Source organism: Trichoplusia ni, assembly GCF_003590095.1.
Source record: "Trichoplusia ni isolate ovarian cell line Hi5 chromosome 13 unlocalized genomic scaffold, tn1 tig00001554_group12, whole genome shotgun sequence".
Lineage (NCBI taxonomy): Eukaryota > Metazoa > Arthropoda > Insecta > Lepidoptera > Noctuidae > Trichoplusia > Trichoplusia ni.
In genome coordinates, this window is record NW_020799707.1 from 1,612 (window position 1) to 15,882 (window position 14,271).

Here is a 14,271-nt window from a genome sequence, read left to right on the forward strand (position 1 = left end):
ATAAATTATTTGATACATTGTATTTCTGCGAGTCCTTAACTACCTGATAACGTGCAGTTAAATACAAATTAAAAGATAGGATAGATAGCAATAGTCGCAATATTATTTTCTTACAAAGTATTTTTCTATAACTTACTCTAGTATTTTCCACGCGGAAGAAGTCGCGAGCTACAGTTACTTGATTTCTAAACTTAGTTTTGGACATGAGATTGTATTCTCTAACACTCAAAACACTTACGATGCGTACAACCAGACACCGAAATATAATTATTGCAGTTGTAGAAAAGAGACGCGACTTTACACTCTACACGCTGTCAGGCTGGTAAACCACATTATTAATTTAAGACGCGTCTGAGGCCAAGCTTAACGCAATCATCAACTGATTAAAAATGTATTTCCCGACGCAGACGTCGAACTCGCTGTACTTCGCAGTTGAATTAACGTGGGCTATACCACTCGGCTAGCCATTCAGTCTGTTCGGTATTTACTGCTCCGTTAAAACCGTATTTATTTTACGACCTGAAACCTTTAACTGATGTTTAAGCTGTAATAGTCGTAGTTCTCCGAAAAGTTATATCACGTTATACGACTTGTTATATTTATTTCAATATGCATCGGTCATTGAATATAAATTAAAGAACCTGTACTCTTAATCTATACTAATATTATAAAGCTGAAGATTTTGTTTGAAACGCGCTAATCTCAGGAACTACTGGTTCAAATTGAAAAAATATTGTTGTGTTCAATAGATTATTCATCGAGGAAGGCTATAGGCTATATAACATCACGTTGCAACTAATAGGAGCGAAGATACAATGGAAAATATGGAAAAAACGGGGAAAAATATTCATATTCGAGGGCTTCCGTTCAAAAATTCCTAACTTATATCTTCTAACCACGCGGACGAAGTCGGGGGTAACAGCTAGTGTATAAATAACATTGATTCATATGTGGTTAACAAAATACTAACCAATTAGGTGAACAAGACAAACAAACTACGGCACAAATCAACTCTATTCAATGAATTCATGTTCACACTTCTGGCAATATATTCCACATCGCGCTGGTCGCCCTGGCATCGCTTTGTGCGACGGCGCCAAAGCAAACACGCTATCAATACAGGCGGTGACACGGACTGAGATGACCGACTTGGTTTGATCTCACCTACTGATCTCAACAGACACTACTCATGTAATCCTACTCGTAGAACGCTGGAGTTTCGAGAGATAACTTCGTCGGACATGCGAGGCTAATCTATGTGAAATTGATTTCAATAAGGGAAAGCGATAGAGGTATATATTTGTGAGATGCGTTCAATTCCTCTGTGAAATTGTACTGATTTTTAAGACAGACAGTCGGTGATTTTAACATTGAGAACGCGTTAATTTTACAGAGAACAATAATAACTGAGCATTTCTGAATTTGCCTCAAATTCTGACTAAGATTTTTTTTAAACCAACTCCCACATTACAGATTTTAATCCTTGTTTCGCGAGGGTTTCCCAGACATTCTATTCAACATATACTTAAGCTACTCAGGGCAAGTATTCGTGGATCTCACAAATGCTTGTCCTTTGCAAGGATCGAACACGCGATACGTCGCGAGCTGTAATTTCGGCGTGATGGCCGTAACCACTCGGCTATCCGTGCAATACAGTACCATGTGTTAATTTTCTTAAGCCTTTAAGTCGTTTCCTCACCTTGCACTCAGTAGAGCTGACAATCTCGACCAGGAACCGCGTGCGGGTGCCGACCTTCACGGTCAGGTCCTGCAGACGGCGCAGGAACGTCGGCGGGTCCTCGCCGGTCGGCGCCTCGTCCGCCGACACCTCCACGCGGACTTTCGTCGAGTCACTCCCAGCTGCATTGCTCGCCTGAAAACAATACGCCATTAATCTCGTCTCCGCTCACAAAATTACATTAAAGTTCGAGGAAACCCTTAAAGGTTTCGACAAAGCTCAATCCGGAATTGGAAGCAATCATACACGGGTATCAAGAGCAGTGATACGCATACAGGCTTATCAACTAATCAGGGTCTCTGAGAAACGATGCCCTAGCACCTTATAAATGTACAAAGATGCCTTCTCTGCAACTTCTATTTATCTTCCTGATACCGATAAAATTAGCCTTAATAGCTGTTACATTTACAGCAATTTCCTTTAAGATTAGTTTTCTCCCTGGTATTTTTTGAGGATAATAAATAATCTCAGTCAGTATCCAGGAAAGTGTAAAACGCTGAATCCCTCGAACCCAAGACACGGAAATCTCCGATACTCATCGAATTAAATATCCAATGACGCGTGAATGTCTACGACCGGCTTTGAATCTGTATGGCGGCAGTCAGTTGGAAAAACGCGCGACTTCATAAGCGTGAATATTGCCTATCGTGATAAAATATATCCTACGTCTTTGCTTAAATTTAAAGCTATATTTCCCATACTATTTTTATAGCAATCAGTTTGAGTCAAACAGACCCAGTTCACAGTCCTTATATTAGTATCAAGTAAGGATAATAAATAGGTGTCTGACCCAACATTAAGTAGGTCACGAAACCGTTTAATACTTCTTTAGTATAAAACACGTTGAAAACTTATTCGCACACAATTTCACCCTCAGTTTCCAAACATTGTCTAATAGAATAAACTGTGGGAACACGAATATGAAGAAAGATCAACAAGTTCATAAAGAGTACCGTTACGTTATAACTGTCTGCCCCCGCGTGGGGTGGCGCCCGACCCCCACCCTCCCGTCTGGCCGCCACCGCGCCGGCCGCCACCAATATATTTAGCAACTGATTTCCATCACACGTGAACACAAAAAACCTTTCACACAAATTTAGCTTATTAAGGAGGCCTTTCTTCAAGAGGCAAATGATTAAGGCTGTCTCTAAGCAAACTGTTGTTGGCTTTTTTGGTCATCTTTTCTCAAATACTTTTTTACCATGAATAAAGGGATGGGATCGTACTAACCAGAATACCCGGATATTCAAACATATGTTGTGTCAATTTTTTATCCTGACGAATGTGAATGAATCCAGTAGACATTTCGAATGCACCATAATTTAGTGCTCTGTAAGTAAACTGGAAACCGCCCGCAAACTAAATGAACTAGGTAAAATATAACGAAAATTATTGCATAATTTGGATAAATTGTTAAAAGATGGAAAGGATCAAATCGCACGTGCCTCTCAATTGGCCGCGTAGACTACACTAATTGGTTCGAGACGGGTCCCAGACGGGCGCGGCGGGGCACCCTCTGAACCTTTATTTTTATATTTTTCGAAGAAACCCGACGACATTCTTGCCGAGCCCGCCACGAGGAAAATCTGAAGTAAACAGTTTATTATTATTTGGGCATGATCACGTACTTTGTGCCACTTTGAGGACAAATCTATCTGTTACCAAGGATGTCTTACGATTTGCTTTTAGTTTTGACTCATGTATAACTTTAGAAAATATTATTCTTAATTAGTAGAAAAACTTTTATAATAATTGCGCTGGATTGTTAAACTGACATTCATCTACTGTATTACCGAACTTACCGCACTAACGGGTATTACAAAAGCGGAATTATACCTGCACCCCCCTGCACCCCCCCCCTCCAGCGCCTCTCCCACGCAGGGAGGGTGGCGAGCGCGGGATCCGTCAATACACACCGGTACAGGTCCCTACGCAACGGAAATAATTAGCAGGGTATTATGTTTAAGTGGCACAATAACAACTTGATACGTACCTACATTTTCAAGCCCACAAAGTCTTTATAAATACGGATTGCCCCACTTCAAGTGTCGAGAGATGTTTTCAATAACTCCCTTCACTGGGTGTTTTTAAAGAAAGCTTGTTTTATTTTCAGTATTTCCTATCTATTACTAAGGCTCCGGCCTTTTGGCAGTCTGTTCGTCTGTCTGTCACCGGGCTGTATCTCATGAACTGTAATGGCTGGACAGTTGCTGTTTTCGCAGATTAAGTAGGTATATCTTTGGCTGCAAACATCAACAAATAATTGAAGTATAATCGTAGCAAAGAACAGCTAATTCATACCAACTGTTGCTTATAATCAGTTTTATTAATCAGAAATTATACGAGCGACAATTATTTGACAAATCTATTTTCTTTGTTACAAAAAAAAACCTGTTTACCTGAAGGAAGGATCAAAGAAAAATCATGTTTCTGATTTAAATGCGTCCTGTATCCGATAACCGGGTATTAACAATATGCGGAAGCAGACCAGACTGCATGTCTGCGTCCTCACGGAGACGTGGCTCGTGGCAGTCCTTTATAATAAGGATCCAATATACATGTAATGTTGTGAGGGCAAACTTCCTTATAAAGTTCTCAAGTTCATCAAAAACAAAAGATTGTTGTCGCTTACAGCGTAAAATTTTCGACCTATATAATTTTTTTTAGAGCTCAGAACTTAAAAAAAAACACTTTCCTTAGATAATTGATAATTCCTGGTGGGCGACCTAAGAAGCGGTGGCGCGACGACCTTAACGCTTACCGCGCAGGCTGGTGCCATGCGGCCCAGAATAGAGAGTCGTGGAAGGATTTGAGGGAGGCCTTTGTCCAGCAGTGGGACACAGTAAGCTAGAGAAAAAATGTTTAATTCCTGAACTCCACTACTTTTGGGGTCAACAATGTTGCTCATTTAAATTATTAAGACTTTTATTCACTGTAGAAATCTAATAAGGTTTAGAATATAAGGTTTGTTGCTTCACCTAGGTCACAAAAGGTATCGCAAATAGTCTATAACGAAAAGGTAGCTATATCACTAGCAAGTGACAAAGGCTGGTTATTCCCACGGGAAAGAAAACTACAAACTACGCAGTCATAGTAGAAAACAAATAAACAATCGCTCTGTTAAGTCGGAGTCAACAAGAACCTTGACACTAGCATTAAGGAATATCTTTTTAAAATGGAAAACTTAGAGGGAAACTAGGACAATAAACAACCGGAAGACTAACTAAGAGTCCCTGACAAAACGAAGATGAATTAAAATATTGGTGAAGGAAAGTAGCCATTGAATTCCAAACAATATTATTTCATCAAGGTAGTTTTGATATCTTAGCACATTTTTTCTCACTGCGAGGCAATAGCCTAAATTTCTATCTTCCAGCCCTGGCCAATTATGACGTCGGTCGTGAGTTTTCCGCAAGTATTTTCATTTATTAGTTAAATATCGATTCTTATACCATTTTAGATAGCTTATTAAGGATTCTTTGTAATTTTTATATCTCTGCTTTGTAATGTGTGTGTGCCTTTGTGATTTAAAGGCTATTGTTTATAGCTAAATGTTACTATTTTGAATACTTTCAAGTATTGGGGTTAAATAAGGAACATTTAAGCTGCAATGTTGTCAGGCGAGAATGCATTGAGTGATAAGGGACTTTATATAATGAGGGTTTCTAGACGTAATGATTTTAAGTTTATGTTATGCAATCTAATTGTTGGTACCTATCATCCGATTGAGGTGTAGTTTAAACTTGATAATACAGAATTTTGTCGGTTGCCTGTAGGTACTAGACGGAGACCACAGCTCAAATAAAAAAGTTTAAGTGTTTAGCGACTCGCGAGCTCAATCCATGGCGATGTTTTTCCCTCACCGCTTAACAGAGGTGTCTGTCAATAATAAAGCATTCACATAGTAAAAGTAACACTAATAAATACTTGTGTTAGGATCGCATCTACTTTTTTAAGCATACCGTAATATCACCAGGTCATACGGTGTTTAAATATAATAATATACACCCTTTATTTAAAAATCCGGTGAGATTAAAAAAACACAAATCCAAACGAAAAGACACATGTTTTGATAGTCAATAAGGATTCAAACATGTTTTTAAATGATTAAATGGGGCTCGATCAATTACGGAGACAAATGACTGGCATCGAGGTGTAGAACTGTGACATCCACCCGACGACACTCACGTACCGCATTAAGACTCATTTAGCAGAAGCGGAAACTTTCGTCGAGTCGCCATACATTGCTCGCAATGATTTGTAACTTTTATGTCTGGAGTTGCGTGCCTTTGCAATGTAATGCAATTCGCTTGATTACTCGTTTCGTCAAAATGAGCCGTGCGGTCCCTACACGTAGTGATTGATCGAAACTTTTATGAATATTTGTTCATTCGTAATTTTTGCCATCCATACTAATGTTGTGAATGTGAAAGAAACTCAATTATTTTTTTACGAGTTCTTAAAACTGAATATACTAATAAAAAAAAAACTGAAAATGATACAATATTTTCAGAGTCTTAAAAGACTAAAGGGAGCGTGGGTTTCTGTTTAACATTTTATGAGCTGTGAAGGCTTTACGTTAAAAGTAATACATGACTCTGAAGATCTGTTTCATACATTAAGAGGTGAGATGTCGAAGACAGAATTAAAAAAAAATAGTTGTATCAACATGCAAGTCATGGCATTATAGGTTCAACCACAGCCAAGAAACAATAACTATACCAGAAGTGGGGACGGTTTAATCTTCATTATTTGATGGAACCAGTTGGAAAGGTAAAAGAAAAAAGATTGGACAACCCTGATCTCAATACGTCGCGGGATACGCGACTCGCAAGCGAGTAAGCGAGTCGTTCTTTTGCTATAGACGACAGTATCTGAGCCTATTTCCACAACAACAAACTAGCATTATTAGTGCAGAGATTAAAAACAGGCTTTTACTAAAATAAAAATATCTATGAGACTTTTAGAACACAATTAGTATTCACAGCTGAGTGCTTTTAGATCTCTATAATATTTGAATGTTTCGTAAACAATGAACGTACATGTTATTGAAAAAAAAAGGATTTCCGTTCATTGTTTACTGTTTAATTTAAAAGCATTTATGCCCGATGCAAAAAACAATAGTGGACGTTGTCACTGCTATATATATAGACTAGCTGTTGCCCGCGACTTCGTCCGCGTGATTAGTTATAATAGTTGATATAAGTTAGATTTTTTTTTAAATCAAATTAGTTTTTTAGAGTCCACGCAATTTCTGCCGGTATTTGTCAAATATTTCATTAATCATAACAGAGAATCGGAAGGATTTGAGGGAGGAATTGGAGGCCCTGTTCGAATACAGTGCATAAATTCGACGACCTCCGTGGTCGAGTGGCGTACGCACCGGTTTCAAGGTGTCGCTAGCTCTGAGGTCCCGGGTTCGATCCCCGGTCGGGTCAATGTAAAAATTCACATTTCTACATTGTCTCGGGTCTGGGTGTTTGTGGTACCTTCGTTGTATCTGAATTCCATAACACAAGTGCTTTAGCAACTTACTTTGGGTTCAGAACAATGTATGTGATGTTGTCCGCATTTATTTATTTATTTATTATATTTATTATTTATTCGCTACATCAGTACAAGACCGCGAGGAGTATGGGTAAAGGGGAAGTGGGTTCGAGTCCCGCCGCGGTTGTTGATATCATACTTTTTGTTCTTCATTTTATAAAAGTTGTTTGGAAGATATTGCAAGTTTAATATTTATTGTTACTTATAGTAATGAAACAAATCTCTGCCTCTTTAACAATAAATCAATAATACAAAAAAAGAGGTCAAAAAACTGTTGATACGGTCTTAACCACATTTGCAAAATTGATTTCAAAATCGGCTAATATCAAGCTATAAAGGGATGTTCAGCGCAAAAAAAACGTGTTGAATGTTTTTCCACACCAGAATTTCCCTAGAAATAATTTATTTGACAGAAAACAAGATAATAAAATATATTTCTTAGAAGTTAAAATTAATGAAGCGTTAATTCTACTTTCAAGAGAAGGGATAATAAATCGAATATTTTCTCGGAATTTATACTTAAACACATACTAGGCTCACATTCAATATTTTACTTAAATAAATATCATTATTTCACTATGAAAATGAATATAATGTGTATGAAAGAGTATTTATTTATCGTATCATATTACAGCGAAATAATATAAATAAACAGTTTTCGATATAATATTCACAAAATTGTTGCAGTAACTGAAGCAGAAATCAGATGAAAATGTTGGAATGACCTGGATTTATTATTACCTAAAGGTTTGTACCCAAAATATAAGAGAAACAAGATGAAAATTTTTTTTTGAAGTGAAACTTCTACTGCGACTTAAAACAAGGTTAAGGTAAACGTTAGTCGCTCCTGGGGGGAGGCGGTAGAAAGAGACAGAGCGAGAGTGCATGCGTGATCTCAAATTCATTTCCACGTTATGAAGTTTCACTCCTTCCGCGCAGCTTTTGTGAACCCCAACTGAGATGTATGAATACTGAGATATACTTTCGATTAACAATGTAGGAGTGATTCTAAAAGTTATTGATTCCAATTCAGTTATTTAGGAGTTGCTTGGATTCTCAGGCCAAATTATAAGCCAATTTCATTGCATTCGAAAACTGCGTTAATTCGATAGTGAATGTGAAACACTATCAAATTAACGCACATACTACTTTTATTGACTTTATTATTACCATGCGGGAATCGAACCCGCAGTCCTTGCGACGCAGTAGCGGCCGGTTTCGTTACCGACATGCATACATATGTGTAAAAAAACATAGTCAATTTCGTGTATCAACGTGATACTCGTAGGTATATATTGCAAGCTCAGATTTCTCTTTTCATATGAGCTAACATCAGAAACTATTTTACGAATGCTTATGTAAGAAGACAGTATCCGTCAACCACCTTGTTAAACACTCTGTGTAGATAGAATGTTAAACAATACTCGACAAAAAAAAACAATATAAAAATATTCAATATGAGTGGCGTTCAAAACAGGGACTACAAAGTTACATAGGCACATGTCCAACAGGCTGTCAAACAAATTCGCTTGTCAGTGTGTCTGGCTGTTTTGCGGAGTCGACACGCCGACTCAATTAGTCCAGGCTGGGCCGTGCAGCCTCCTGCGACACGACACGTTTGTAACTGGTAACCAGAAATGTTCAAAACGCAAGTGTCCACGTTTGACGTCTGTCAATTTTCTCGTTTTGTAAAGCACCGCTTTCAAAATTCATTCAGTCCAGTGTTCCATGATTTTTGATTTAGCAGGTTCGAACCAAGCGTATGGGCTGCTGCCAAAAATAGTAGCCAATAGGAAGAAACGTGTACGGCAATGAGAACGCTTAGCGTTTTGTACGAGTAGGTGAGGAGTGAAAGAAAAAGTGCATTTAATATCATGAAGCTGAAGATTTTCTTCTTTGTTTGATAGTTTGAACTCACTAACCTCAGGGATTAATCGGATTTTAAGATACCTTTAATGTTAGATGTCCCATTTATTGAGGTAGGATATAAGATTTATGTCATCAATCCATAATCTAAACGAGCAGAACAGTAATAAAATATGTTAATAAAACGAAACTTATTGCCTTTCTTAAAAAAATTAATTCAATAAAAAAATACTCTAGGGCGAGTGCATCCGCTACTAGTTACCTACCTATAACAATGTTGTTTTCACTCTTTTACTTCGTAAGAAAAGATTGTCTACTAATATCATTTAACACTCTATTACTGGTAGTTATATTGCTTTAGTACATCTGACTGCCCATCCGATCAGTAATGAACTGGCAAAAGCATCCTTATTATAACACAGTAAGATTGTATTTCACAGATCACGCTTGCTCCTGAGACAAACCAATCAACCTGAGATTTATACTTCACCGTGAGTCAGGAGCTCTATTCGTTTTACAGTTTTCTTCAGTACAAAGAAAAATAAAATCTAAGTCTTTTTATTTCTTATTTATTCACTTTTTGCTGTGTTTAAATAAAAACCGACTCTTCTATATATTTGTAAAGTACCTAAATATTACCTACGGGCCCGCCCGGAACAAATGGAAAATGATTTCTATTTGATGAAAATCCTATACGCTGATTCAGGTCGTAAACTATTTGTATACCTAATTTGTCTAAATCCTTTCAGTGGTTTTTGCATAAGAGAGTAATAAGTAGGTATCAATACATGATACATACAAACTTTCAAGTTTCATTTATAAGCAGGATTAGACAGATTTTATAGATAAAGGACGACTAAATACAATACAAAACCATGCTTTACAAGGGGTAGCTACACACCCACGACCAGTCAGATACAGCAGCCAGGGTCACTAACCATTAAGGCTACGTACTAGTAAAAACATCGTTTTTCTGTAAAGTTGGTTTACTGACGATATTTGACCGTGACAACGTATTAAGAAAAACAATTGACAGCGCCTTAAATGGAACGCCTCAGAGGTAACACCACATTTTCTCGTGCGTATAACCAGCTTCATGGAATTATAACACGTGGTCCCTTAAAAAAAAGCTACGGGTTGCACTCCGGGAGTGCCGGCAGAAGTGAAAACTTCAATATTAACGTTATGCATTTTTGATATTCTGGAATGGTCAGGGAATATTTTTGCACAATTTCTTTTATTATCACTATTCAATTACTATCATTTATGTGGTAGAATACAATACTTATTTATTTCGCTATCGATGCAGTATTGTGTTAAAGAAGTTTTCATCTTACGCTTTCGATCAGGTCACGTGTCCTGACATGAGTTTAACAGTTTTTACTCATTACAAAAAAAAATTAACAACGCCGCTAAAGAAGTTTTCACTACAAAGATAAGTTATTATTAAAGAATGAAAGTGTTGTACTTACTTGTAGTGTATATACGTCGGTATCTCCGGTCCGGGCAGCCGACACGGTCAGCCGGACTCCGCCCGCATCGTCCGACGCCGTGAACCGTTCGTCTAGCGAAGCGCCAGCACGACTCCTGCGCATCGCAGCAAACACGTTACAATTACACATGAATATAAACCTTCATGACAATCAATACGGTCGAGATTGCAATAAACTTTTCACTTAATCATCTATGCTTTATGTAATGTTTATGAGATTTCAAATAAAAAATGATTTTTGATCATCTAGGGGAAAGAATAAACACTTAAAAGATACATGAAAATAATCTTTCTTATGTGCACCAGGTGTTAATGAGCATTGAACATACAGACAAAAACAGAAGAAGAAAAATGACAAAAGACTATATCTAATGACATTCTCCATAAAAAGATGTTCATGATCTCTTGACTAAAGGACTAATCTATAACATTCTGTATACGTATGAACATAAAATGAGTTTTAAATAATGGAATGAAATGATTTCAACAGCAAACAAAGAAAACTTTTTAAAAACAAATGTTTGAACGAAATGAATGATAATGAACTTAGACACAAAAACAACAACGACAAACATGTGATCCTAACGACGGGAACGAAGGCTAACGACATGGCAGTTATATAACCAAGTGATACATCAGTACATACATCGATTTTGAAAACAAAATGTTTGATATATCAGCAAAACAACACTAACATACGCAACGAATATTATTTCGACGCTCGACAGTAAATTCAGTTTAACAAATAGGTACCTGTACTCAAAGGTGTCACACGTCAGGACAAAAAGAACTCAAAGAATGTCCATAATAGCTGCTAAACGAGCATTATGCAATCTACTTTATTTCCCGAGTCGGGGAAGCGCAGGCGACGCATACAAGTCCAGGCAACCGTGAAGGAGACAATGTGCTCAACGTCAAACGTATAGAGTTACAAAGAGCGAGCTCGACCTGCGACTCTCTGCAGCCCATGATTTATAATGTTACAAACGTGTTAAATTACGACGAATCGTAAATCAGAAAACATCTATGGAAATAGTTTACAACTGTGTGACAATACTAAGGTCCAGTTTCACCATACTCTGTTTGTTAATCATAATCGGTCATTTACTATGATTGTAATAGTTAACGGTCTGTTATGTCGTCATGTGTCCCACGGCAAAATTAACAAGGCATTAGTAATTGCTATTTAACTGAATGACGGGCAAGTCATTCGCTCTTATTTTAAGCAACCAGATTGAAGTGCTCGCTTCCGACGTGTATTTATATGGAATTGGACGACATTTTACATAGTCGTATAATACGTCGTTTGAAATGAAATGTCAAGGTATCTAGGTGTTGTTTACGTTTTGATTAGTTGTGTTCGGTTTGTTTGCGGTGTAATTTTTTCGCCGATTTTTTGAAATAAAAAAATGTCGAAGAAGACACGTGGACCGAATTTTACCACACACGAAAAAGAACTCCTGATAGAATTATTTCACGGCATAAGGATATCGTGGGAAAATAAAAAAACGGATGCCCGTGACCAGTGCAACGAAAAATGAAGGGTGGAAGAAACTGGCAGAAGAATTTAATTGTTTAAGTTCTTTTCACGTGCGTCACGTTGGAGCAATTAAAAACCTGCTGGGACAACATCAAACGCACCACACGGAAAGACAAAGCCGCTGCCAAAAAAATATTTTTTTAACTGGTAGGTGACACAGCTATTTGTTTTAAAACATGAACTAGCTAGGCCTGAAAAACAAGAAGAACACAATATGCTACAGCTAGGCACATCCAATGCTTGTACGGTATAGCCGAGTGGTTAAGGTCATCACGCCAAACCCACTGGTGCGCCGCGTGTCGTGGGTTCGATTCCCGCGTAGTACAAGCATTATTTTGAGTGATTCACAAATGCTTGTTCTGAGTCTGGGTGTCTTTTTGCATGTGAATTGTATGTTTGTGAAACCCAACGACACAGGGATTAAATTCCTTAGAGCAATAGTCGTTTTTTAAAAAGAAAAGTGTATAGATTTATTCCGAGAAGTCGTGCTAAGTATTGTGTTTCTTTGCAGGAGGAGGCAAGCCTGACATTCCACCACCAGGACCACTTCAAGGACAAGTGGAAATGTTACTTGGCCCAACTTTGGATGGACTTGATAATCCTTATGACTCTGATATACATTTCTCAGATCAGGAACTTCGTAATTCAAATACTGAAATTGAAGTTCTTAATAAAAAAGTATATTTATGTGTTATATTTTTATAGTAACTTTAATTAACATAATATTATACGAGGTAATTTTTTTATTTATTTACCAGGATGATATCGAGTCTGGGGGTCGTTCTGGGATCACAGACAGTACTCAATGCCAATGCGCCTTCTTCACCAATATTTAAAGATTCCAGTATGTCTCAGAAAAACAAAGGCATTATTCCAACTGAGGTGGGTAAAAATATTTATGTAGGTACTGGCAGACAAGTGGCTTTTATGGCCATTATAATTATGAAATAATTAATTACAATAATTTTTCTATTTTTTTTTTAGAAAGTGGAAAATAAAAAGTGGAGCAGTTGGACTCCAAGAGATTTGAAAACTAAAGTGTCGACTACACTTTCCGGCAATAAAGAACTTTCGACATCAACATGGCTGCACCGAAGAAGGCCAAAGACTTCTTTGCAGGACAAAGTCCTGCAAAGCAAATTATTACTTATTGAGAACATGTTGAAAAATACCCAAAAGAAGCTGGAAGAAAATAAAATAAAGGAAGAAATTTTACGAGAACAGTTAAAACAAGAAAAATTAGAACGGAGAAATTGGAAATGGAACTTGAAATGTTAAAAAAAAATATATGATTTTCGACTTTTATTTTATTTTACAAACGAATTTAATTAAACTAATACACCACATTATGTTTTTATTCTTTAGTTACATTTATGAATCATGTTTTTATTTGTACTTAAGATTTTTTCATTTGTACTTAAGGTACTAACTGTTTTCGGTCTATAAAATTTAATGCAGTTAAAATAAAGACATCATAACAACTAATAATTATAAATCAATTATGAGATGCATTTAAATGTAAACTTTTAAAATAATTATTTATTAGCTCTCTTCGCTTAGGATTTATATCTCTCATAACTCCATTATTTCTTTGTTCCCTGATATGGCCCTGACGGAACAAATCTTCCCATGGCATAATTAACTTCAGGATTGACTTCCTTTCCCTTTATTGCAATATTGTGCAGTATTCCCGTTGCAACAATAACAGCAAGACATTTTTTCACTTGTATCTGCATCCCCAAGGCAAGTACAGGGAATCTTCGTTTCCACACCCCAAACATGCGTTCAACAGGATTTCTGCTTCTGATTTGAGCCTCATTATATAGTATATCCTCTGGGGTTTGTGGATTGTCCAGTGGCATCATGATATAAGGCCGATTCATGTACCCACTATCAGCCAATAATACAGCATCCCTATACTTGCCGCTTTCGAACAAAGCATTCCTGTAGGAAGCGTTCCAAATAGTTTGGTCTTGGCTACTGCCAGGCCATCTTGCCACCAAATCTAAAATTTCTAAATTTGCACTGCAAATCGCTTGCACATTTATGGACATGTAGCCTTTCCGGTTCCTAAAATATTCTGCATTT

At 37.2% G+C, this 14,271-nt stretch overlaps 1 protein-coding gene across 1 annotated transcript; it reads right to left on the reverse strand.

Annotated features, from left to right (window-relative positions):
* Positions 1 to 918: 918 nt before the first annotated feature.
* LOC113506381 lies at positions 919 to 11,334 on the reverse strand. Its single transcript, XM_026889227.1, has 2 exons — positions 10,624 to 11,334; positions 919 to 1,873 (listed from the first exon to the last, which is right to left on the reverse strand). The coding sequence occupies exons 1-2, from the start codon at positions 10,771 to 10,773 to the stop codon at positions 1,640 to 1,642; spliced, it is 384 nt and encodes a 127-aa protein (XP_026745028.1). The 5' UTR covers positions 10,774 to 11,334; the 3' UTR covers positions 919 to 1,639.
* Between the last annotated feature and the right edge of the window lie 2,937 nt (positions 11,335 to 14,271).

Excerpts from the sequence above, each read along its gene's own strand:
- LOC113506381 (XM_026889227.1), bottom strand. The coding sequence starts at position 10,773 with ATGTGTAATTGTAACGTGTTTGCTGCGATGCGCAGGAGTCGTGCTGGC. Across the intron at positions 1,874-10,623 it reads CCGACGTATATACACTACAA|GCGAGCAATGCAGCTGGGAG; the intron begins GTAAGTACAACA and ends TATTGTTTTCAG.